Source organism: Saccopteryx bilineata, chromosome 1 (assembly GCF_036850765.1).
Source record: "Saccopteryx bilineata isolate mSacBil1 chromosome 1, mSacBil1_pri_phased_curated, whole genome shotgun sequence".
Classification (NCBI taxonomy): Eukaryota; Metazoa; Chordata; class Mammalia; order Chiroptera; family Emballonuridae; genus Saccopteryx; species Saccopteryx bilineata.
This window is the reverse complement of record NC_089490.1, coordinates 182,868,870-182,892,647: the sequence shown is the minus strand read 5'-3', so window position 1 is coordinate 182,892,647 and position 23,778 is coordinate 182,868,870. Positions and strand designations below refer to the sequence as shown.

The window sequence follows — 23,778 nt, the reverse complement described above, 5'->3', positions numbered from 1 at the left end:
AGAGAAAGAGAGAGAGAGAGAGAGAGAGAGAGAATCAACTCATTCCACTTAGTTGTTTCATTTAGTTGTGCAGTCACTGGTTGCTTCTCATATGTGCCTTGACCGGGTATTGAACCTGTGACCTTGGCACACCAGGATGACACTCCATCCACTGAACCACCTGGCCAGGGCCACAGCCAATCTGTTTTGCAAAGTCACTACACTAATTTGCATTCCCACCAACAGTGTATAAATGTTCTGATTTCTTAACATCTTCACCAACATTTGTGATTATCTGACTTATTGATTATAGCCATCTTAGTAGTGTGAAGTAATATCTCATTATAACTTTGATTTGCATTTCCCTAATGACTACTGATAGCATTCAATTTTACATGTGTTTGTTTGTTATATATATTTGAGAAACGTCACATCAGAACTTTTGCCCATTTTAAATAGATAATGTCTTTTATTATTGAGTTGATAGGTTTTATATATATATATATATATTCTAAATACAAACCACTTATCAAATATGTTTTGCAAATATTTTCTCCCATTCTGTGGATTAGCTTTTCACTTTGTTGATAGTGTCATTTGAAGCTAAAAAGTTTTAAATCTTGATGAAACACAACTTACTTATTTTGTTTGTTTGTGCCCCATCTAAGAGTCAACACATTTGAGGATTTTCTGTTAAGTGTTTTATAATATAATAAATTTAGATCTTTGGTGAAGGCCTGACCTGTGGTGGCACAGTGGATAAACCGTCGACCTGGAACACTGAGGTCGCCGGTTCTAAACCCTGCACTTGTCTGGTCAAGGCACATATAAGAGTTGATGCTGCCTGCTTCTCCCCCCTTTCTCTCTCTCTCTCACTCTCTCTCTCCTCTCTCTAAAAAAAAAAAGAATAAATAAAAAAAAATTTTAAATGTAATATTTAAAAAAAATATATCTTTGGCCCATTTTGAGTTAATTTTTGTGTATGGAATGAGGGAAGGATCCAGCTTCATTCTTTTGCATTTGGCTATCTAGTTGTCCCAGCTTCATCTGCTGAAAAGACTATTCTTTCTCTATTGAATGTTCTTGGTTCTCTTGTAGAAAATCAGTTAACCACAGACACATGGGTTATTTCTATATATTTATTTTGCATTTCCCTTATTAAATTTACATGTAACTATTTTATTCTTTTTGATGCTATTGTAAATAGAATTATTTCTTAATTTCATTTTCTGTTCATTGCTAGTGTACAAAAATATCATTGATTTTGGTACACTGATCTTGTATCCTGTAACCTTACTGTACTTGTTCATGAATTATAATATTTTTTGATGGATATCTCTTGATTTTCTATATACAAGATCATATCATCTGTAAATATAGTTTTACTTCTTTTCCAATCTTAAGTCTTTTATTTCTTTTTCCTTTTTGCCTAATTTTCCTTCTAGGAACTCCATATAATGTTGAATGAAAGTAACAATAGCAGCCATCCTTGTCTTATTCCTGATCTTAGAAAGAAATCACCCAGTCTTTCACCATTTCTCACCATTAAGTATACTGTTAAATGTGGAATTTCTTTCTTCTTTTTTAATGGTGAGATTTTCATAGATGCTCTTTATTAGGTTGAGGAATATCTCTTCTATTCTAATTTGTTGTGTTTTTATTATGAAAGTGTTTTGTATTTTGTCACTGCCTTTTCTGCATCTATTGAGTTGATTAGATGGTTTTTGCTTTTGTGTTGATATGTTACATTTACTGATTTTTGGATATTAAACCAATGTTACTTTTCTAAAATATATCCTATTTGGTCATGGTGCATAACTTTTATATGTTATTGAATTTCATGTGATAGTATTTTGTTGAGTATTTTGCATCATATCCATGAGACATACTGGATTTTAGTTTTCCTTTTAATGATATCTCTATCTAGGTTTGCTATGAGAGTAATACTAGCATCATAGAATGAGAATGGGAAGCATTTTCCTATCTTTAATTTTTTATAAGAGTTTGTGATAAATTAGTATTAATTCTTAAATGTTTGGTAGTCTTCACCAATGAAGCTGTCTAGGCGTTGGCTTTTCCAGTGTGTGGGTAGATTTTTTTTATTACAAATACATTTTTTAATTAAGGTTGTGTTTTCCTGAGTCAGTTTTGTGTCTTCGTAAGAATCTGTTCATTTCATCTAAGTTATCTAATCTATTGACATACAACTGTCTATAATATTCCTTTATAATTCTTTTTATTTCTGTGAAGTAAGTAATAATGTCCCCTATATTATTTCTGATTCTAATAATTTCAGTCTTTTATATATTTTCTTGGTCAATCTAGCTAAAGGTTTGTCAGTTTTGTTGATCTCACAGGACCAGCTTTTGTTTTCACTTATTTTCTCTATTGTTTTCCTATTCTCATTTCATTCATTTCCTCTCATCTTTATTATTTCCTTTATTCTGCTTGCTTAAGATTTAGTTTTCTCTTTTTTCCAGTGTTTTAAAGTAGAAGGTTAAGTTACTGATTAAAGATCTTTCTTCTTTTTTAATATAGCTATTTCAGGTATAACTTTTTTGTTCCTTTAACTATTTTTTTTGGTACTTTTCCTGAGAAGCGGGGTGGGGGGGGCAAACAGACAGACTCCCACATGTGCCTGACCAGAATCCACCCAGCATGCCCACCAGGGGGTGATGCTCTACCCATCTGGGGCATTGCTCCACTGCAACCAGAGCCATTCTAGTGCCTGAGGTGGAGGCCATGGAGCCATCCTCAGCATCCAAGCCAACTTTGCTCCAATGGAGCCTTAACTGTGAAAGAGGAAGAGAGAGACAGAAAGAAAGGAGAGGGGGAGCAGTGGAGAAGCAGATGGGTGCTTCTCCTGTGTGTCCTGGCTGTGAATCGAACCCAGGACTTCCACACACCGGGCCAATGCTCTACCGCTAAGCCAACTGGCCAGGGCCTAATTTATATTTCTATAGTGCACAGAAAAGGAGTGAGCATGTTTTAAGAATGGTAACCTGAGTTGTTCCCTAGTCAATATATTCTTGGCTTCCAAACCAATGTTTAATACAGTATTACAGATACTAGATGGTAAATATAGCAGAGTCTTGCCCAGTGGTTCTTGAAACATGGATCCCAGACCAGCAGAATAACATCACCTGGGAATTTGTTAGGAAAAGAAAACTTAATCTCTGTAATCAAACTTGGGTTTGAATCCCAGCTCTACACTTACTGCTGTGTGATTTGGGGCAAGTCATTAAACCACTGAGTCTTGTTTCTTCACTAAATAATCCTACCCTAAAAAATAATAATAATAATTAAATAATCCTACCCTACAGCACTGTTGTGAAGACTAAGAGATTAAGTGAGATATGTAAGTAATTATACTACTAGGTCAGGACTTCCGTAACATTAATTTTTCTCTCCCATTGCCATAATATAATAAAAACTACTACCCTTTTCCTCAGTATCTTCAGTGTAACTTCCAGGGGCTTACCCACTTATACCACTTCTCATTTCAACAGTTATTAGGAAGAAGAAAATGCAGAAACAGGAGTGGGAATAAAGAACATAAGGCTGTTTGGTGGTTTAGCAGAGAAAAATTCAATCTGGGCTCATCTTTCAAGGTACTAAGAAGAATTAGGTAACTATTTATTTATTTATTTATTTATTTTTGTATTTTTCTGAAGCTGGAAACGGGGAGAGACAGTCAGACAGACTCCCGCATGTGCCCCACCGGGATCCACCCGGCACGCCCACCAGGGGCAACGCTCTGCCCACCAGGGGGCGATGCTCTGCCCCTCCGGGGCGTCGCTCTGTTGTGACCAAAGCCACTCTAGCGCCTGGGGCAGAGGCCAAGGAGCAATCCCCAGCGCCTGGGCCATCCTTGCTCCAATGGAGCCTTGGCTGCGGGAGGGGAAGAGAGACACAGGAAGGAGGGAGGGGCTGGAGAAGCAAATGGGCACTTCTCCTATGTGCCCTGGCCGGGGATCGAACCCGGGTCCCCTGCACGCCATGCCGACGCTCTACCGCTGAGCCAACCGGCCAGGGCCAACAATTTAAATATTACTCTGGATGCTGGTGTATGCTCAAGGCCTGAAACTATAGCAATCTTTAAAGAAAATAATCACTGTTCTATGTAATTTTTTTTTTTTTTTACTTCTACTGAGATCATGGTAATAATCCTGTAAGGTGGATAGGGCTGGTATCACTATCTCCACTGTGTAGGAACCTGTACATTAGAGGGAGTAAGTGACTTACCAGTTAGTATAGGACTGGCTGGTGGGGAAGATGAGATTGAAACCATGTCAATTAATTGCAAATTACATAGTATCTAAGTTTTTGAGAAGGTCTCAAATATTTAAATAATACTATTGAATAAATATCTGATTTATAAGTAAAAATTGGTTGCAATTAGTACCATTGCATAGATCTTATTTAAAAGGATCTCCATACTATTTAGGAGGAGACTATGCTTTGCAATACAGATTTTGGGAGCAGAGGGTAGGAAGCATGTAGTGGCTGTTTATTCTAAACAAACATTTAAATAACAGGCATAATGTTTATGAAGGCTTTATAATTTGATTTGACTATGCATGGACTTTATGATCGTACATGAGCTGCTGTTTTACTGTACCATTTGAAGGTGTCACTGAGTAGAACCCATATATAGAATAGGCAATGTGTAAATATACAGGCCTATTACTACTTAGCATACTAAAATTCTCAAAGGCACAGTCTATGTTTTCTTTTTGTTTAATTAATTAATTAATTTTTAGGTGAGAGGGAGGGAGATAGTGAGGTACACTCCCACATGTGCCCAACTGTGATCCACCTGGCAATCCCATCTGGGGCCAATGCTATTCCCATCAGGGGCCATGCTTGCAACTGAGCTATTTTTTAGCACCTGAGCTAGAGGCTCCATGGAGCTATCCTCAGTGCCTGGGCTGATTTGCTTGAACCAATCGAGCCATGGCTGTGGGAGGAGACGAGAAAGAGAAGAGGGAGAGGGAGCAGGGAGAAGCAGGTGGTCGTTTCTCCTATGTGCCCTGACCAGGAGTGGAAGCTAGGATATCCATACACTGGGCCGATGCTCTATCCACTGAGCCACCAGCTAGGGCCTTTATTTTTTACAAATATGGAATGCTTCATGAATTTGCATGTCATCCTTCTCAGGAGCCAAGCTAACCCTCTGTCGTTCTACTTACGACAGTATACATGCTGCCGAAGTGAGCAGTGTAGCCTGTGTTTCTTCCCCCCACTTCCCAGTGCCTACTACTAATGAATGAATATGTATACGAGTAAATGAACTCACTTTCTTTAAAATCATCCTGTGTGTAATCCCCATCTTGTCAAAAGCACTTTTCTTATATCTGACCCTTGAGGTTTCTTCTCTCTCTTGTTAATAAAAAGTATTTCCACCCAAGCCCAGACTATATTCCCTCAAGAACCAAGATCTTTTCCTCCCCAGTGCACTAATTTGTCCCTTAAGTAACAGATCAAAGTGACTGGCATAGTCCTTTGGACCCTGACTATGTTGGGGTCCACTGAACCGCTCACATAAATTTGCTTATGGCCATTTCCATTGTATCACTCAGTTCTTATAAACCAAACCTCTGATCAAAATCAGCAGATTCAGGGTTCTGGTGCTTCCCTTTACTGAGCTTTAAATTTCTGCAGCACCTTTCATGCATTCATTATAGTGTTCCACACTATTAAAAGAGATGAACTTTGTGATAAGCCAGTTAACAGGAAAAAAAAATCTATATAATTCTCATTGATGTGTTGTAAATATATTGCTAATAAGCGGCTGTTGGGAATAGTTCCCTTTTGGGGTATAAAAGAGAAAAAGAAAGGAAAAACTTTTTTAAGCACCTACTTTGTGTCATGTACTTTGTTATATATTTAAATTTCCAAAAAAAACACCAAACAAACTAACAAGGCAGACAGAGAGTAGTTGTTCCTAAACGTTTATCCATACTTCAATTCTTGGAAAGTAACAGAACTTTTGGTGGCACATGGCCATATGACTAAGGTTTATATTTCCCGGCTTCTCTTACAGCTAGGGACAGCAAAGTGACATGAGCAGAATGGAGGTGTGGAACTTTTGGCTGGTAAGGAACACGTCCTCCTCTTTGCTTTCCCTCTCTGCAGGATTAAATGTTGACTTTTCATTTTGGACCACATGGATAAGAGCAACATGTTATGGATGGCAGAGTAATAAGACTGCTGAAATTGTGAAAATCTATGTTTCCAACACTAAAGAACTTATACATCAGCCCTGGACTGTATACTCTTAGACAGTCATACAAGTAAGAAATAATTTCTACCTAGTTTATGTCTATTATTTAGGTCTTTGTTACAGTTTCTAAATAAAGGCTTTTAATTCCCTGTGCAATCTGTATGAGGCCTACCAGGTGTTGTATAACATGTCGACCTTGAACTGAACCTCCAACTAGAAGAGTAAGAAAAAACAAATTCAGAAAAATTAAAAATTTTCTTGCCTGATCAGGTGGTGTTGCAGTGGATAGAGTGTCAGACTGGGATGCTGAGGACTCAGGTTCGAAACCCTGAGGTTGCTGGCTTGAGTGTGGGCTCATTCAGCTTAAGTGTGGGCTCATTAGCTTGAGTGCAGGGTCGCTGGGCTTGAGCAAGGGGTCACTTGCTCTGCTGGAACTCCCCAGTCAGGGCACATATGAGAAAGCAATCAGTGAACAACTAAGATGCCACAATGAAAAACGGATGCGTTTCATCTCACTCCCTTCCTGTCAGTCTGTCCCTGTCTGTCTTTCTCTCCCTAAAAAAGAAAAACGAACAAAAAAAACTTTTCTTAAGTCAAACTAGTCTATGATAAAGTGAGACTGAACCCAGATCTACATGATACCAAATAGTGACAATACTAGATTCTAGCCATCAATCTTCACTTTTTGAAATGTTGACCAGAAGGAGACTTCCACTACTTGTACTCTTACAGTGTAAGGGGAGTGGTTTCAGTTCCTACCTCAGAACACAACAATGATGGCTATGTGGGTATGGAAAAAAAGTGTCTCATGGACGGGAGCCATTCTCAGTGATAGCAATGGTAATAAGGAATCTATTTTTTTTAAGTTTTTTTTTAAATTTGTATGATTTTATTTAGTAACACTCTTTTAATTATTTTTATTTATTTATTTATTTTAGAGGAGAGAGGATAGATTGAGAGAGAGAGAGAGAGAGAGAAGGGGGGAGGAGCAGGAAGCTTCAACTTCCACATGTGCCTTGTCCGGGCAAGCCCAGGGTTTTGAACCGGCAACCTCAGCGTTCCAGGTCAACGCTTTATCCACTGTGCCACCACAGGTCAGGCATAAGGAATCTAATTTGATTGTATCACTCCAGTGGTCAGCAAACCACAGCTCGCGAGCCACATGCGGCTCTTTGGCCCCTTGAGTGTGGCTCTTCCACAAAATACCACATGCAGGTGTGCAGGTACACATGGGGGTGTCAGTCAGTTGGGAGATGGGAGACATGGCACAGGCTCTCAAAAGAAATTTCAATCGTTGTACTGTTGATATTTGGCTCTGTTGACTAACGAGTTTGCCGACCACTGCTATACTTTTTTTTTTCCCCTGTATTTTTCTGAAGCTGGAAACGGGGAGAGACAGTCAGACAGACTCCCGCATGCGCCCGACCGGGATCCACCCGGCACGCCCACCAGCGGGCGAAGCTCTTGCCCACCAGGGGGCGATGCTCTGCCCCTCCGGGGCATTGCTCTGTTGCAACCAGAGCCACTCTAGCGCCTGGGGCAGAGGCTGAGGAGCCATCCCCAGCGCCCGGGCCATCTTTGCTCCAGTGGAGCCTCGGCTGCGGGAGGGGAAGAGAGAGACAGCGAGGAAGGAGAGGGGGAGGGCTGGAGAAGCAGATGGGCGCTTCTCCTGTATGCCCTGGCCGGGAATTGAACCCAGGACTTCTGCACGCTAGGCCGACGCTCTACCACTGAGCCAACTGGCCAGGGCTTTTTGTAATGACACTAATATCACTGTGTACAGATTTTTTTTTTCATTTTTCTGAAGTTGGAAACAGGGAGGCAGTCAGACAGACTCCCGCACGTGCCCGACTGGGATCCATCTGGCATGCCCACCAGGGGGCGATTCTCTGTCCATCTTGGGGCGTTGCTCTGTTGCAACCAGAGCCATTCTAGCACCTGAGGCAGAGGCCATGGAGCCATCCTCAGCACCTGGGCCAACTCTGCTCCAATGGAGCCTTGGCTGCAGGAGGGGAAGAGAGAGACAGAGAGGAAGGAGAGGGGGAGGAGTGGAGAAGCAGATGGGTGCTTCTCCTGTGTGCCCTGGCCAGGAATCGAACCCAGGACTCCTGCACACCAGGCCAACGCTCTACCACTGAGCCAACTGGCCAGGACCTCACTGTGTACAGATTTAATCTCAGTTTTCCTTCTCAATTCTCTTGCTCTGCCTCCTGAAACAAGTTCCTTCTTTCCATCTGCTATCCACAACAAACCATCCAGGAAGAGGTAGGCAGGGGATATCACTCCAGTTAGAACAACACCTGACATTTAACAAGGTTAAGGATAGAGGGGTGTTGACATGAGTGTGAGTGGGCAGCTGACATTTATTTTGGAGAGAGAGAGAAAAGGAGAGTAAATAGTTACCAAATGCCTACTACATGCTAAGCCCTATTCTAGGTTTCTAATGTATACTATGTCACTTAAATCTTAAATAATCTCAGGCAGTAGGGATTGTTTGAAAGGGAGACAACAGTCCCTGGCTGGTGATGCAGTGAACAGAGTGTTGCCCCAGAGCACTGAGCTTGCTGGCTTGATCCCAGGGTCACTGTCTTAATCTGATCCCAAGAACCCTGATCCTGAGGGCACTGGCTCAACCCCATGGTCACTGATTTGAACCCTGGTCAGGGCACCTATGAGAAGCAATTAATGGCATAACTAAGTGGAACAATGAGTTGATGCTTTTCTCTCTCACAGAGAGAGAGAGAGAGAAACAAAAGGACCAAAATGGAGTAACTTGTGCTAAGCCTTACATCAGCAAACCAAGGCAAGATTTAATCCTTAATCAAACTGCAGTTTCAATTTTTCAGGAATGTGACCTTTAATCAGTCAACATGGAACGACCTGGTCAGCCTAATGAGGCCATCTGCCTGACAGACGCTTTAGTTCCTTAGGGGATGACCTTCCTTGAGACAGTACATTCTTAGCTAATAATTTCCTTTGTTCTCTCCCTTTGCACCTTTAAAAACTCTCGTCTTCTATATTAGCTCTGCAGAATTCCTTTCTATTTGCTAGACAGGATGCTGCGTGACTCATAAATTGTTCAGTTCAGTAACCGTTCAGCCAATTAGATCTTTAAAATTTACTTGAATTTTTGTTATTTAACAGTATCATTCTCACTTACTGGTGAGAAAATAAAAAAGACAATGTAAAGTCACAGAGCAGGTGACATAGCAGGGATTTAAAACCCAAGCTGACTACAAAATTCATGTTCTACTAGTACATCTTGCTGCCTTTCAATGTTTTGAAGTCCTTTCAAAAACTTCATTTTCTCATTTTCCAATATATCATCTCCTCTATATAACTCTGAAGATTATCTTGGGGCTTTAAGAAATTTACCAGGCCTGCCTGACCAGGCTGTGGTGCAGTGGATAGAGCGTTGGACTGGGACTCAGAGAAGCCAGGTTCAAAATCCTGAGGTCTCTGGCTTGAGCAAGGGGTCACTTGCTCTGTAGCACCCTCCCCCACCCCTGGTCAAGGCACATATGAGAAAGCAATCAATGAATAACTACGGTGCCACAACGAAGAATTGATGCTTCTCATCTCTCTCCCTTCCTGTCTGTCTGTCCCTCTCTCTGTCTCTGTCACAAAAAAAAAAAAAAGGAAATCTACCAGGCCTTTTAATTTTTTTGGCAGGCCCAATAAAATATTCAGCAGCATTTATGGAATCCAGCTGATCCTTAGTTCTGCAACAGAAGATGCAACTTGGAAACAGGATAATGGGCTTAAGCCAGAATGCAAATCTGTGTACTATTTCCTTAACAAAGTTTTACTATAGAGAACAAAATTAGCTGAACTAAAGTGTGTTTAGTGACACAGCTGATTTCATTCTGACGAAACCATTAACAGTTGTCTTAGCTCATTGCCAACTGATAATAGTTTGTTGACCTCTAACTGTTCTGATGACTGTGCTTTGAGAAGCATGGGTGTAGAGTTCATTTCAATAATCTTATATCTTCAAAATATAACCAGAATCTTCACTGCATCCCTCCATCAGGGCAACTACATTTCACAGCTCCAGATGGTGTCACTTCCATCTTAGTCTCCAGGAATGGTGTCGTTTCCCCCACTCTCTATCCACCTTTTGCACTTCTTCCTTTACCTCCCTAGACCAAGCTACCACTTTGATTTTCAATTTTTATTTTTGTGTGTGTGAAAGAGACAGAGAGGGACAGACAGGAAGGGAGAGATAAGAAGCATGGATTCTTCATTGCAGCTCCTTAGTTGTTCAGTGATGCTTTCTCATATGTGCCTTAATGAGGGTGGAGGATCCAAAAGCAGAGCGATCCTACAGCTCAAGCCAGTGACCTTGGGCTTCAAGCCAGTGACCTCTAGGCTCAAGCCAGTGACCATCGGGTCATGTCTATGATCCCACACTCAAGCCAGCAACCCCGAGCTCAAACTGATGAGCCCACGCTCAAGGCAATGACCTTGAGGTTTTGAACTTGGGTCCTCTGCATCCCAGTTGATGCTCTATCCCAGGGGTCCCCAAACTTTTTACACAAGGGGCCAGTTCACTGTCCCTCAGACCATTGGAGGGCCGGACTATAAAAAAAACTATGAACAAATCCCTATGCACACTGTACATATTTTAAAGTAAAAAAACAAAACGGGAACAAATACAATATTTAAAATAAACAACAAGTAAATTTAAACCAACAAACTGACCAGTATTTCAATGGGAACTATGGGCCTGCTTTTGGCTAATGAGATGGTCAATGTCCGGTTCCATATTTGTCACTGCTAGCCATAACAAGTGATATGACGTGCTTCTGGAGCCGTGACATGTGTCCCCCTTCACCGGAAATAGTACTGTACGTGAGCGACCCTGTGCTTTGCGTGGTGATCACTGACCACCAATGAAAGAGGTGCCCCTTCCGGAAGTGGGGCGGGGCCGGATAAATGGCATCAGGGGGCCGCATGTGGCCCGCAGGCCATAGTTTGGGGACCCCTGCTCTATCCACTGCTCCACTGAGCCACCACCTGGTCAGGCTTAACTTCTTTATTCTACTCTGGCTCTACTACCTTGTACTCTCCACACAACAGACACAGTGTCACTCCCATGTTCAGAGTCTTCCAATGGCTTTTCTTTCTCCACAGAAAAATGTCTAGAGAATATACTATAGTCTGCAAGCTCCCACATTATTTGAAGTAGCCAAAAAGATCATTTCCTAAACATGACACGGGACAGCACCAAGGTAAGGACAGGAGGAGCACGTGAGGGACTGGAATAGTCAGACACTGAGAGGCAGAAGGGTTCCTGACAGGTAAAAGTACTGACAGGGACCCCAAAGACTTGAGATGTGATACCATTAATTTCTAATTGGTCCAGTCTGAAATGTGCAGTTTTTCTAATCATGCTATGAGGGTAATCATGCTATGCTTAATGAGTTTAAATCTATCTATCCATTTATATATACATATACATATATATATATTTTAATTATAAATTTGCTTTATTTTTCTGCTGAATCAAGCATTAGCTCCCAGTTAGGTTAGATTTTTTTTTTTACACGTTCCAATCATTAGCATAGTTAGCATCACCTTACCAACAACCAAATAACAAGTCAAACTAGGTCCCAGGGGTTATGTCCACATCTAGGTGGTTGGGATGATCAGGAACTCTTTATTTGTTTGCTTTAGCTTTTAGTTCTTGGTTATATCGCCAAATACGGAAAAGCTGAGAGGCTCCTGCTGTCCCGACAAAGAAATTAACAGCGAACAGATTCCAGTTTTTTGGAATAATTACCATTGAGTATCTTGACCAAATAAATCCTGTAGTCATCAAAACAGCAGATTGCGCTGTGCTGAGCTTTTCGGCAGGTCTGGCCATGTCAGCCAGTCCAGCACACACCAAGCCCCATTTCATCATTGGAGCCCAGAAAAAAATTGTTCTGGGACCTGCTGGGTGGTTGTACAGTGGCCTCAGTTTCTCAGGCAGCAGGAGCTCCACTCTATTGAGGAGCCAGTGGTAGGTTGCCCTAAGGCCCCGGACACTGGAGGCGGGCATCTCTGCAGGAATTGTGGGTGGCCAGCCGAGTGGGCGGAAGGGTGGCAGCGTCCTGTTCCCTGGCTGATGAGGAAGGGCAGCTTGTCACTTTCCCCTGCTGTAGGCCTCGGCTCCTCCTCTCCCCTCTGCTGCTCTTTCCGTGGCCGCTCAGCCTGGCCCTCCTAAATCTATATGGAAGATGCCTGCAAAGAATAAGAACCTACAGTAATATAAATGGGAAAAGAACTAAATGAATCTTTCAGAAATAAAAAACACAGAAAAATTCCAAAACCATTGGATGCGTTTAATAGATGAGTCACAGATGAAAAGAAAATTAATGAAATATGGACACCTTACTAGGTTTGATATCTTTTGACATTTTCTATTTTATTGTATTCTATAGTAATATTTTATCTTAATTTTCAAATTCTCAGATGGTTGAGACCCAGTACACTGATTTTTTACCCCCATCCTCTCCTTTTTAAAATATAGTTTAGCCTGACCAGGCGGTGGCGCAGTGGATAGAGCATCGGACTGGGATGTGGAAGACCCAGGTTCAAAACCCTGAGATCGCCAGCTTGAGTGTGGGCTCATCAGCTTTGAGCAAAGCTCACCAGCTTGGACCCAGGGTCGCTGGCTTGAGCAAGGGGTTACTCGGTCTGCTGAAGGCCCGTGGTCAAGGCACAGATGAGAAAGCAATCAATGAACAACTAAGGTGTCGCAACAAAAAACTGATGATTGATGCTTCTCATCTCTCTCCGTTCCTGTCTGTCCCTATCTATCCCTCTCTCTGTATCTGTAAAAAAATAAAATAAAAAATATATAAATATATATATAATTTAAATCAATAATTGTTCCATTTAATTTTATTGATTTTACAGAGAGAGGAGGGGGGTGTATCAACTCCTAGTTGCTTCAGTTTAGTTATTCATTGCTTGCTTGTCCTATGTGCCTTGACCAGGCAAGCCCCGGGTTTTGAACCCACAACCTTTGTGTTCCAGGTCAATGCTTTAGCCACTGTGCCCCCACGGGCCAGGTGGGAAAATATTTTTTTAAAGGTTTTATTACAAAACAAAGTTGAGGACTGAAATACATAACTCGGACAAATCCCTTAAGTTTGTTGCTAGAATAAACTAAATGCAGATGACTTCATTAATGCCTGCCCTGTGGCTTTATTCCCTCCCCTGTGGCTTTTTCATTCTCACACAGAAAGAGGAATCAGACCAGGAAAAGGCAAGTTTGGTTTTGATTCTGGGATATGTAGCCTTGGAATCTATAACATTTTCCATTGGGAAAGTTTTAAACTAGTGAGTGAACTGCCACCTATAAAGTAAACTTAGGGTTATTATAAGGATAGAATTAATACAGAGTTTATTAGACTCAATATTATATTTGGAAAGAATCACTGATTTCTGCTGGTCATTAGTTTTCACCAGTCTGAAACTAGACTAGAAAAATAATGTCCAAAGAGTTTTTCATAAAGCTGATTGACTTATTTAAAAGGATTAACCTTAAAAAAATAAAAGGATTAACCTTTTGTGGCAATCACAGAAAAAAAATAAAAGTATCAACCTTTTAGAGGATATGTTCTTTATTTTTGACGGGTCAAGACAATTTTAAAATGAAAACGACAGTTGTTTTCTGTTTTATGATATGGTGAAATTAAAAAAAATTATTTTTCTTTAGCAAGAGAGACAGAGATAGAGAGAGGGACAGGGAGGGACAGAAAGGAAGGGAGAGAGATGAAAAGCATCAAGTCTTTGTTGCAGCACCTTAGTTGTTCATTGATTGCTTTCTCATATGTGCCTTGATAGGGGACCTGTAGCAGAGTGAGTGACCCCTTGCTCAAGCCAGCGACCTTGGGCTTCAAGCCAGCGACCTTGGGCTCAAGCCAGGGATCTATGATCCCAAGCTCAAACTGGCAACCCTGTGCTAAAGCTGGTGAGAATGCACTCAAGCCAGATGAGCCTTTGCTCAAGCCGATGACCTTGGGGCTTTAAACCTGAGTCTTCAGCATCCCAGGCTGATGATCTATCCATTACACCAGTGGTCCCCAACCTTTTTTGGGCCACAGACTGGTTTAATGTCAGAAAATATTTTCACGAACCGGCCTTTAGGGTGGGACGGATAAATGTATCACGTGACCGAGACAAGCATCAAGAGTGAGTGTTAGACGGATGTAACAGAGGGAATCTGGTCATTTAAAAAAAATAAAACATCGTTCAGACTTAAATATAAATAAAATGGAAATAATGTAAGTTATTTATTCTTTCTCTGCGGACCGGTACCAAGTGGCCCACAGACCACTACCAGTCCACAGCCCGGGGGTTGGGGACCACTGCACTACACCACAGCCTGGTCAGGCGGACATAGTGAAAAAAAAATTTTTTTTTTTGTATTTTTCTGAAGCTGGAAACGGGGAGAGACAGTCAGACAGACTCCCGCATGCGCCCGACCGGGATCCACCCGGCACGCCCACCAGGGGGCAATGCTCTGCCGTGACCAGAGTCACTCTAGCGCCTAGGGCAGAGGCCAAGGAGCCATCCCCAGCGCCCGGGCCATCTTTGCTCCAATGGAGCCTTGGCTGCGGGAGGGGAAGAGAGAGACAGAGAGGAAGGAGGAGGGAGGGTGGAGAAGCAAATGGGCGCTTCTCCTATGGGCCCTGGCCGGGAATCGAACGCGGGTCCCCCGCACGCCAGGCCATAGTGAAAATTTTAAATTGCAGTCCTATTGGTTCCCATAAGTACTGAATATTTTGAAAATCTGGATTGATCCATCAAGTTCAAAAATTGGGACCAGCACTGATATCATCTACCTCTTATTTGTTCATCCAGCAAATATTCTGAGGACCTACTATGTGCTAAGAGATGGAACAGCACAAATATGAGAAAGACTGCACTGTGTGCCCTCCTGCTCACAGTGAGAAAGGAACAAGTTCAATCGCCAGTCATGAGGAAGTTAAACAGTGCTGGGTTTCCTGGAAGCCTGTTTGGGGGAATCACTCTCTTAATGGAAAGAGGAAAAAGAAGCTGAGCTGTCTTGAAAATGCACCAGTACCTGCCTGCTGACAAGGGAAAAGGAATGAAGGCAAGAGAAAACCATTTTGTTCAGGGAGCTGTAAATAGTTCTAGCTGACTGGAGTTGGGGTACTTGGTAAAGGCTAAGACATGATGCAGATGAAAAGGGTAAGTGAATAGGGCTTGATAAAAGAGTTTTTACAGGCGTGGCTAAGGACTTTGATATTATTTGTTTTAATTGTGGTTAAAAAAAAGAATATAAAAATTTAAATCTTAACCATTTTAAGCATACAATTCAGTAGGATTAAGAATATTCATACTGCCTGCCCTGTGGTGGTGCAGTGGATAAAGCATTGCCAGGCTTGACGGGTCAAGGTACACATGAGAAGCAACTGTGAATTCATGTTTCCTGCTCCCGCCTCCCTGCCTTTCTCTCTTTCTCTCCTCTATAAAATGAATAAAATCTTTCTTTTAAAAAAAGAATATTCATACTGTTGTGAAATAAGGACTTTGACACGATCCTATAAGCAACTGAGATGAACAGAATTATGAAAGATTTTAGGATAGGACTGGAGATTTAGGAAGATTGTTTTAGAAGAAGGTAGGGGTCATAGCAGGCAGGGGATGGACGGGAAGGGATTACAGGATTTGAAGGCTTGTGGGGCCTTGTGAGTGGGAGTTTCTGGGTTGGTCACAGGATTATTTGCCAGAGGGGAAGTCAGAGAAAGGAACTCAACCTCTCACTGGCTGTGGTCCAGCCTGAATGGGTCAGCTTTCCAGAGGCTGCACGCTCGAAGCCAGGGGGTTGCATCTAGCCTGGATATATTTTTGTTTAACTCCCTACAATTAAAAAAAAATTTTTTTTGGATTACTAGCCAAAATTAAAAAATTTGATTCCATACAAAAATATTCAAAATTTTGTGGCCCTGCCCGGTTGGCTCAGTGGTAGCGTGTCGGCCCAACGTTCGATTCCTAATGTCCAGGTTCGATTCCTAATCAGGGCACACAGGAGTAGCAACCATCTGCTTCGCCTCTCCTCTCCCTCCCCTCTCACTTCTCTCTCTCTCTCTCTTTTCCCCTCCTGCAGCCATGGCTAGAATGGAGGGAACTGGCTCCTGGCACTGAGGATGGCTCCATGGCTTCTGCCTTAAGCGCTGAGCTCGGTTGCTAAGCAACAGAGCACCGCCCCAGATGGGCAGAACATTACCCCCTAGTGGGCTTTCCTGGATCCTGGTCAGGGCACATGCGGGAGTCTGTCTCTGCTTTCCCCTCCTCTCACCGAATAATAAAAAAAAATTCCAGCTTCTCTTGGAAAAAAAATCAACATATATGGGAACATTGTAGCCATTGTCTCTCAGGGAAACTACCAGCAGAGTTCACTTCACTTTTTTTAAAAAAGGAAACTAGGTATCAGTGTAGGAGAATCCCACAGAAGAGTGCACAAATGAGTGCAGGGCTTTGTAGACCCCACAAAGCTCACCTAGCCCACTCACCAGCACCCGTATCATCAACAAGCAGAAATTACCAGCACCCCTTCCGTTATACTTATTTAATTCTACTAACAACACTATGAGGTAGATTCTGATACTATCTTCATTTGAAATACGAGGACACTGAAACATAGGTCACAAGTCTAAATATTGTTGACGGTAGTAGCATTTGAACCTGGATCTCCTGATTCCAAATCCCAAGCTCTGGAGAAGAAACAGGTTTATGGGTGAGCAGTTGAGTTCAGCTTTGAACGACGTTGTGTGGGCGTCTCCTTCTACGGAAACTTATTTCCGGGCACCAGAGCCCCAGAAACCGCCGGGAACCAGAAGCTTGCACCTCGGGCGGGCAGTGCCGACCGCAGCGCAGCTTCACAGCTAACCGCCCCCCATTCCCCCCCCATCCGAGGGCGCTGTCGCAGTGTGCGACGCGCGGGGGAGTGCTTTCTGTTGTCGCGATATTCTTAATGCCGGAGGAACGCAGGAGGTCAAAGGTCACGCCAACGCCCCGCCCCGCTCCGCCCCGTCCCTTACGCCTAAGTTCTCGCGCGAGTTACACTTCCGCCCTTTTGGCTCTCGGAGCAGCACCATGGCGGTGGGCAAGAACAAGCGCCTTACGAAAGGCGGCAAAAAGGGAGCCAAGAAGAAAGTGTAAGTAGTGACTGTCGGGGCTCTCTGCTGTTTGGGGTATAGCTAGAGTCGGCAGGCGGGTTCTAGGTCGTGGCCTGGGCCGGATGGCGAGGATGCCACCCGGATTATGTTGGCCGGGCTGGGTTAGTAAACTCCGAACAGCGGCCTGGCAGATGTGGGCGCTGCGTCGCGGCGGGCGGGCTGTCTTTCCCCTGGTCTGGGGCTGTGCACGCCCCCTTGGAGCAAAATTACCGCCGTGGCTCGGGGCTGGAGTGTTCCGTATTGTGGGCTCACCAGCCTCGTAAATTCCACGGGTAGTGGGTGCCACTGGGAGAGCTGGGGTTGAGGACGGAACTCTTGTCCATACGGGACCTCGGGCCGGGTGAGACCTGGGAGCTCCAGGTGGGCTCGCCTGGGTCACTAGGATGTGTTCTCATGTACCAGTCAAGTTCAGGCGACACGCGTGCTGTTGGAGGCGGCGCTGCCTGTGTGGTGGACGGACTGATAGGGTGGGCAGTGTGCACACTCGCGGCTCACCGAGGAGTTTGCCGCGGCGTCTGCATGCCAGTTAACTTTTCAAGTCAAGAGGAGGAGGAACATGAAAACGTCAAGAATGATGTGATCTGCGGTAAAACTTAAGCCATTTTTTTTTTAAATCCAGGGTTGATCCATTTTCTAAGAAAGATTGGTATGATGTGAAAGCACCAGCTATGTTCAATATAAGAAATATTGGGAAAACACTGGTCACAAGAACTCAAGGAACCAGTGAGTATCTGATTCTTGGTTTTTATTTTTCTTAGAGACGTGTGTGTATCTCGGCCTACTGTTGGTCCTGCGCTGGGAGACCTTAAGAAAATGTCAGCTCTGGGTCGCAGCTTTGGCCTCTGTGGTGCTTGGTTTGGGGACGCTTGTAGAAACAAGGTAGTACTTACTATAGGGTTTCTAAGAAAATGTGCGTGGGTAGTTTTAAACTTTTGATGGGCACTGTCAGTCATTGGTGTCCACATGGATTTGGTTAAAAAAGTCAAGGTCTTGATGTAATTTACCATTCACTTTCTGAGCTCAACTTTGTGCACGAACATTATCTTTTGTTGGCTTGACTCTGCTTACGTGGTACCTAACGTTAATAAGACAATTGATTCTTGTTTTCTAGAAATTGCATCTGATGGTCTCAAGGGCCGTGTTTTCGAAGTGAGCCTGGCTGACCTGCAGAATGATGAAGTTGCATTTAGAAAATTCAAGCTAATTACTGAGGATGTTCAAGGCAAAAACTGCCTGACTAATTTTCATGGCATGGATCTTACCCGTGACAAGATGTGCTCCATGGTTAAAAAGTGGCAGGTGAGAACAAAAGTTCCTTAGAGTCACGGTGCGCAGATGACTGAAGTATAATGTCATGTTGTGGTGTAATTATAGCAAGGAGCATTTTTTCCAGTTCAGTTTTAGATCTCATTTTAAAGCCTTGGTGTGTTCTTGCTGTTACTGAGTGCTGACTCTGGAATTCGTACTCGAGCTTGAGCAGTAGCAGCAAGGAAGCCATGATCCTCCGATTTATTTAAATTGCGTTCAAGATTTAATAATTGGGTTGAAGATTTTTGCTGCATAGATTAGTGGCTGATTGAGGAACATCTGGATTCAGGTTTGTGTACAATTTTGCATGTCTTCAGAATCTTTGGACCTCAAAATCAGATGGATTGTAGGCCTTGGCTAGTTAGCTCAGTTGGTTAAGAGTGTCATCCTGACAACACAAGATGGCTGGTTCGATCCCTGGTCAGGACACATACAGGAGTCAACCAGTGAATATGTAAATAAATGAGACATCTAATCATTCTCTCTCACTCCTCTCACACACACAACACACTGCTTCTGCTCATCATCCCCCTGGCCCTTCTTCCCCTCCCTTTCTGTCTAAATCAATAAATAAAAAATCAAATAGATTTTAACCTAAAAAGGTGGTTTAGGCTAGTCATGATGATCTCTGGCAATACAGCATAATAGCAGAAACTCGGGTGTAAAGTTGAAGTCTTGGCTCCATTTCCCAATTGTGTTCTCTTTGGCAATTAACTTAAGCTTGCTAAACCTGATTTCTTTATTTTTAAAATGTGCGTAAGGGTATCATCTCATGGAGTTAGGAATGTGAAGTCCACATAAACATGCTTAACCCAGAGCTTGACACAGCATTTGGTAACATTAGTATGATTGTAGAGGAAGAAAGTGCATTGGTTCAGATGTGTCTGGCTAACCATTTGGCTTTGGGATATGTTGTATATTTGAAGTGAACGATGACAAAATGTTTTGGTCCCAGAAGATAACATACTGATTATACTATTATGTTTATTTCTGACATTTCTCTAAGGTTCTATGGTTTCATTTCTGGGAGTATATTAAGGTTCTTTTGCTATCATTGTATTCAGTTTTTTAACTAAGGTATAAAATTTACAAAACGGAGAGGAGGCACTTCAGTTTTTGTTGCTACCTAAGATAGATTTTGGTTTTTACATCCAGGCCATAATATGACTAATGGATTTTTAAATTGTATTTTAGCCGTGAAATTGATTGTTTAATCCTCAGTGTGGCTTTTAGTTTGGAACATAAAAGACATTTAAAAGTATATTCATTTAGCATTAATAACATTTTACGTATTCACAACACTATTAAAAGATGGAATAAGTGCAGAGGTCTATATTTGTAGAGTTTCTCATAGATCCTATTTTCCTCTTGTGTTGCATAATTGTACTGTTGATTCAGGGGAGAGGACTGTTAAAAGCTGTCATGTATTTGTAAAATGTGGGGGTGGCCAGCGATGGTGGGGATAGGAAGAGGGAGGATTGTTGAGAGGACTGACTTACATAATTGCATATGAAAGATGGTAAGAATTAGGTGAGTTCACTTCAAGGAAATTCTGAAATTTGTTTTGTAATTTTTATTATACTTTATATTGCATGATGAGTACTTGAACTTACAGCTTTTTTATACAGGGTGGGGCAAAAGTAGATTTACTTTTGCCCCACCCTGTATAAAAATTCTGAGGGTTAAAAACTGGTAACATTAAAACCTTTTATCATCTGACAGTATTTTTTTTCCACTAGACCATGATTGAGGCTCATGTTGATGTCAAGACTACCGATGGTTATTTGCTTCGTCTGTTTTGTGTTGGTTTTACTAAAAAACGCAACAATCAGATTCGGAAGACTTCTTACGCTCAGCATCAACAGGTCCGCCAAATCCGGAAGAAAATGATGGAAATAATGACCCGAGAAGTGCAGACAAATGACTTGAAAGAAGTGGTCAATAAATTGTAGGTGTTTCTTTTGCCTCACACAACAGAACTCTGAGCTGAGGGAAAGCATGTAAGACAAGGTGGAGTCAGACCTGTGTTTAAATCCTGTCTCTCAAACCATCTAGCTACATCTCTTGAAATGAAAGCATACTAAGTGCTCAGTAACGTGATTTGGTTTCTTTGTCCTTTTCTTGGATGGAGCTTTTGGCAGTTTGACTTGAAGCATACAGATGCTTTTGTCATAATTAGGAAACACACTGACAGGCAAGCCCTCCACAATCAGCAGTGTATGGGAATAAATGATGACAATACGTTTCGGTCCCAAATGATGAGCAGTGATAAAACTTAACATTTTTCTGATGTTCCCATGCAGTTGACTAGGAGGGTGCAATGGAAAAGGCAGAAGGCTTGGGGCTGGGAAGACTCAAATGCTACTTTGCTACTAAATCTATTGTTACTGGTTTGCAGGATTCCAGATAGCATTGGAAAAGACATAGAAAAGGCTTGCCAATCGATTTATCCACTCCATGATGTCTTTGTTAGAAAAGTCAAAATGCTGAAGAAGCCCAAGTTTGAATGTAAGTGAAAAAAAAATCACTGGATTTCTTCCTTTTTTTTCCCCGAAGCTGGAAACGGGGAGGTAGTCAGGCAGACTCCCGCATGCACCCCCTCCGGGATCCACCCGGCATGCCCACCAGGGGGTGATGCTCTGCCCCTCTGGGGCATCGCTCTGGTGCATCCAGAGCCATTCTAGCACCTGAGGCAGAGGCCACAGAGCCATCCTCAGTGCCTGGGCCATCTTTGCTCCAATGGAGCCTTGGCTGCGGGAGGGGAAGAGAGAGACAGAGAGAAAGGAGAGGGAGAGAGGTGGAGAAGCAGATGGGCGCTTCTCCTATGTGCCCTGGCTGGGAATCGAACCTGGGACTCCTGCACGCCAGGCCGACACTCTACCGCTGAGCCAACCGGCCAGGGGCTCACTGGATTTCTTAAAAAAGATTATGTGGTCAAATACTTATTTTGGTGTTTGTTTATTTGGGCCAGATACTGGCTTTTTTCTGTTATGCCTACATAGTATTTATTGAAGTACCATTGTTTCAAGCTCTGATACTCTGCAACTAACAGTGTTTTTCTGTTTAGTGGGAAAACTCATGGAACTTCACGGTGAAGGTAGCAGTTCTGGAAAAGCTACTGGAGATGAGACAGGTGCTAAAGTTGAACGAGCTGATGGATATGAACCCCCAGTCCAAGAATCTGTTTAAAATTCAGATGTTTAATGGTGACAAATAAAAAGTCCTATTTGTGACATTTTATTTCTGATCATTCTTTTAAAATAATCTTATAGTTTCGTGATTCATGTTCTGAAGTGATAGTAATGTGAACTTTTCTGTCCTGTTGTGTGGATTTTATTTATTGCTCTATGTAGCTGAGAAAGGTTTTTATTTTTAGTGAGAGAGAGACAGGAAGGGAGAGAAGAGGAGAGAGATGAAAAGCATAAACTGGTAGTTCCTTCACTTGTATCGATTGCTTCTCGTTATGTACCTTGACTAGGGTCAAGCTAAGCCATTGACCTCTTGCTCAACCTAGTGACCTTGGTGTCTTGAACCAGAGCTCAGCAATCTGGACCAACACTCAATCCACTGCACTACCACCAGTCAGGCAGGTTGTGATTATTTTAAGCTGTAGTGATTGGAGGTGTTAGAGAAGTCTCATAAAAGGAAGTCTTTTAACATGGCTTAAATCCTCTGGAAGGCTTGTTAAAAAAACATTGCAGGGTCCTACCCCCAGTTTCCAAAGTTTTCATGTGATACTGATTCCCAGGGGCCATACTTAAAGACCCACTGATGGGCGGAAAGAAGCCAATTGGATTTAATTTGTTTTAAAATTCAAATGCTCTTCTAGTTGTAAATGCCCCACTGAACCTGTACTGTGAAGCTGAATGTGGCTCGAGAAATTGATTATTGGTCTATTAAGTGAACACAACGCAGCCCACCGTCTAGTATTGACTTATCCACTGTCCTGTACCCTTCCTCTCTTCAAACCTTTCATTTGCATTTAGCTGATTCCCATTCCTTCCACCCTGCTATCTCTGCACGCGTTCATGTTTTCGGCCTTGTTAATGAATTGTTAGGGCAAGCATCCCATGTGAACATCAGATTTTTCTTCCTCCTGCCCAATCAAGCTTATGGCTCCAGCAAGTCTCAATATTTGTTAATATTCTTTCTATCTAGAATCTTGTATAGCAAAGCCAAGAATTAACCATATTTTTGTGCTCTTTTAAAAGCTGCTGGAATTGGGCTCCCGTCCCCCTGGACACTGCTCTTGGGATGTCATTGCTATCAAGAATACAATTGCCTTTGTTGCATGTGGGGATAAAAACGGGTCAGGAGGTGTCTCCATCTCGGGTTTTTAACACCAAAGATTAGCAAATCAGTTTCAACTCATCTGCACAGGTTATAATGAATTATAGTCTGGTGGCTTAAAGTCAGACCTGCTGCCCCACCCTCCCTTGGATTTACTCAGTCTGGTAACCTGGAAAGAATGGCTGAGGTTCAATACCACAAGTTGGTTACATTTGCTACTTTGAGATTTATGGGTTAAACATGAGAGCCTAACCTCTGAGATGAATCAGTGGCTGATGGAGGAGCATATTGTTTTAAAGTGTCCTGCGGAGGAGTGAAATGTGAGACGAGCTATAGATCCTGAGGGTCTGCTTGCTCTTGGGTTCGCCAGGAATATAGTTCTCTGACTGCTCTTTATCTGGGCCACTACTTGGTTGTACTTGCGTCCTCGTGAGAAACCTTGAGGGATGAGGTAATGTCTCCCTGGAAAAAAGGCTCAACTTCCTATAGTAGTTGTAAATCGTAAGTGTTCTGTAATTCAACCCACTGTGTAGCGGGCCCTTTGCATCACTTTTGTGGCATTTGGCGGGCTTTTACAGTGAGTAATAAAGTCCTTTTTTTCTGACCCAGGAGTCTTGTGTCTTGTCAGTGTCCATGAAACAGGCAGGCTAACTTTTTAAGCTAAGTTGGGTCAAATGTCAAAATAGCACAATTCCTGACACTTCCCAATTATTTTGAAACAGTATTTTAGTATGTGTATCTAAAATTTTTTTAAAAGGAAACAACCATAATCAT

General features: G+C 42.5%; 1 protein-coding gene, 2 non-coding genes and 1 pseudogene across 4 annotated transcripts; 3 read left to right on the top strand and 1 right to left on the bottom strand.

The window, feature by feature from the left end:
* Positions 1 to 11,678: 11,678 nt before the first annotated feature.
* On the bottom strand, positions 11,679 to 17,000 carry LOC136338514 (mitochondrial pyruvate carrier 2 pseudogene; annotated as a pseudogene).
* Positions 17,001 to 17,232: 232 nt separating this feature from the next.
* On the top strand, positions 17,233 to 21,947 carry RPS3A (ribosomal protein S3A). 2 transcript variants are annotated; one of them, XM_066280954.1, is made up of 6 exons: positions 17,233 to 17,385; positions 18,026 to 18,129; positions 18,518 to 18,705; positions 20,454 to 20,662; positions 21,113 to 21,222; positions 21,782 to 21,947. In XM_066280954.1, exons 1-6 carry the CDS (start codon positions 17,324 to 17,326, stop codon positions 21,901 to 21,903), a joined length of 795 nt encoding a protein of 264 aa, XP_066137051.1. In that variant the 5' UTR covers positions 17,233 to 17,323; the 3' UTR covers positions 21,904 to 21,947. The 2 variants fall into 2 exon arrangements, with proteins under 2 accessions (XP_066137051.1, XP_066137061.1); XM_066280964.1 differs by lacking the exons at positions 21,113 to 21,222; positions 21,782 to 21,947 and having other exon boundaries at positions 20,437 to 20,635.
* LOC136321133 (small nucleolar RNA SNORD73) lies at positions 19,639 to 19,712 on the top strand. The gene has a single exon (XR_010728426.1). It is a non-coding gene; the product is annotated as a small nucleolar RNA SNORD73 (small nucleolar RNA).
* On the top strand, positions 20,939 to 21,008 carry LOC136321132 (small nucleolar RNA SNORD73). The gene has a single exon (XR_010728425.1). It is a non-coding gene; the product is annotated as a small nucleolar RNA SNORD73 (small nucleolar RNA).
* Positions 21,948 to 23,778: the final 1,831 nt, after the last annotated feature.

Bases quoted from the DNA above. Each gene is read 5' to 3' on its own strand.
- RPS3A (XM_066280954.1), top strand. From the start codon at position 17,324: ATGGCGGTGGGCAAGAACAAGCGCCTTACGAAAGGCGGCAAAAAGGGA. The intron at 18,706-20,453 runs GTGAGAACAAAA...TTTTTCCACTAG, and splicing joins CCATGGTTAAAAAGTGGCAG to ACCATGATTGAGGCTCATGT. The intron at 21,223-21,781 runs GTAAGTGAAAAA...TTTTCTGTTTAG, and splicing joins GAAGAAGCCCAAGTTTGAAT to TGGGAAAACTCATGGAACTT.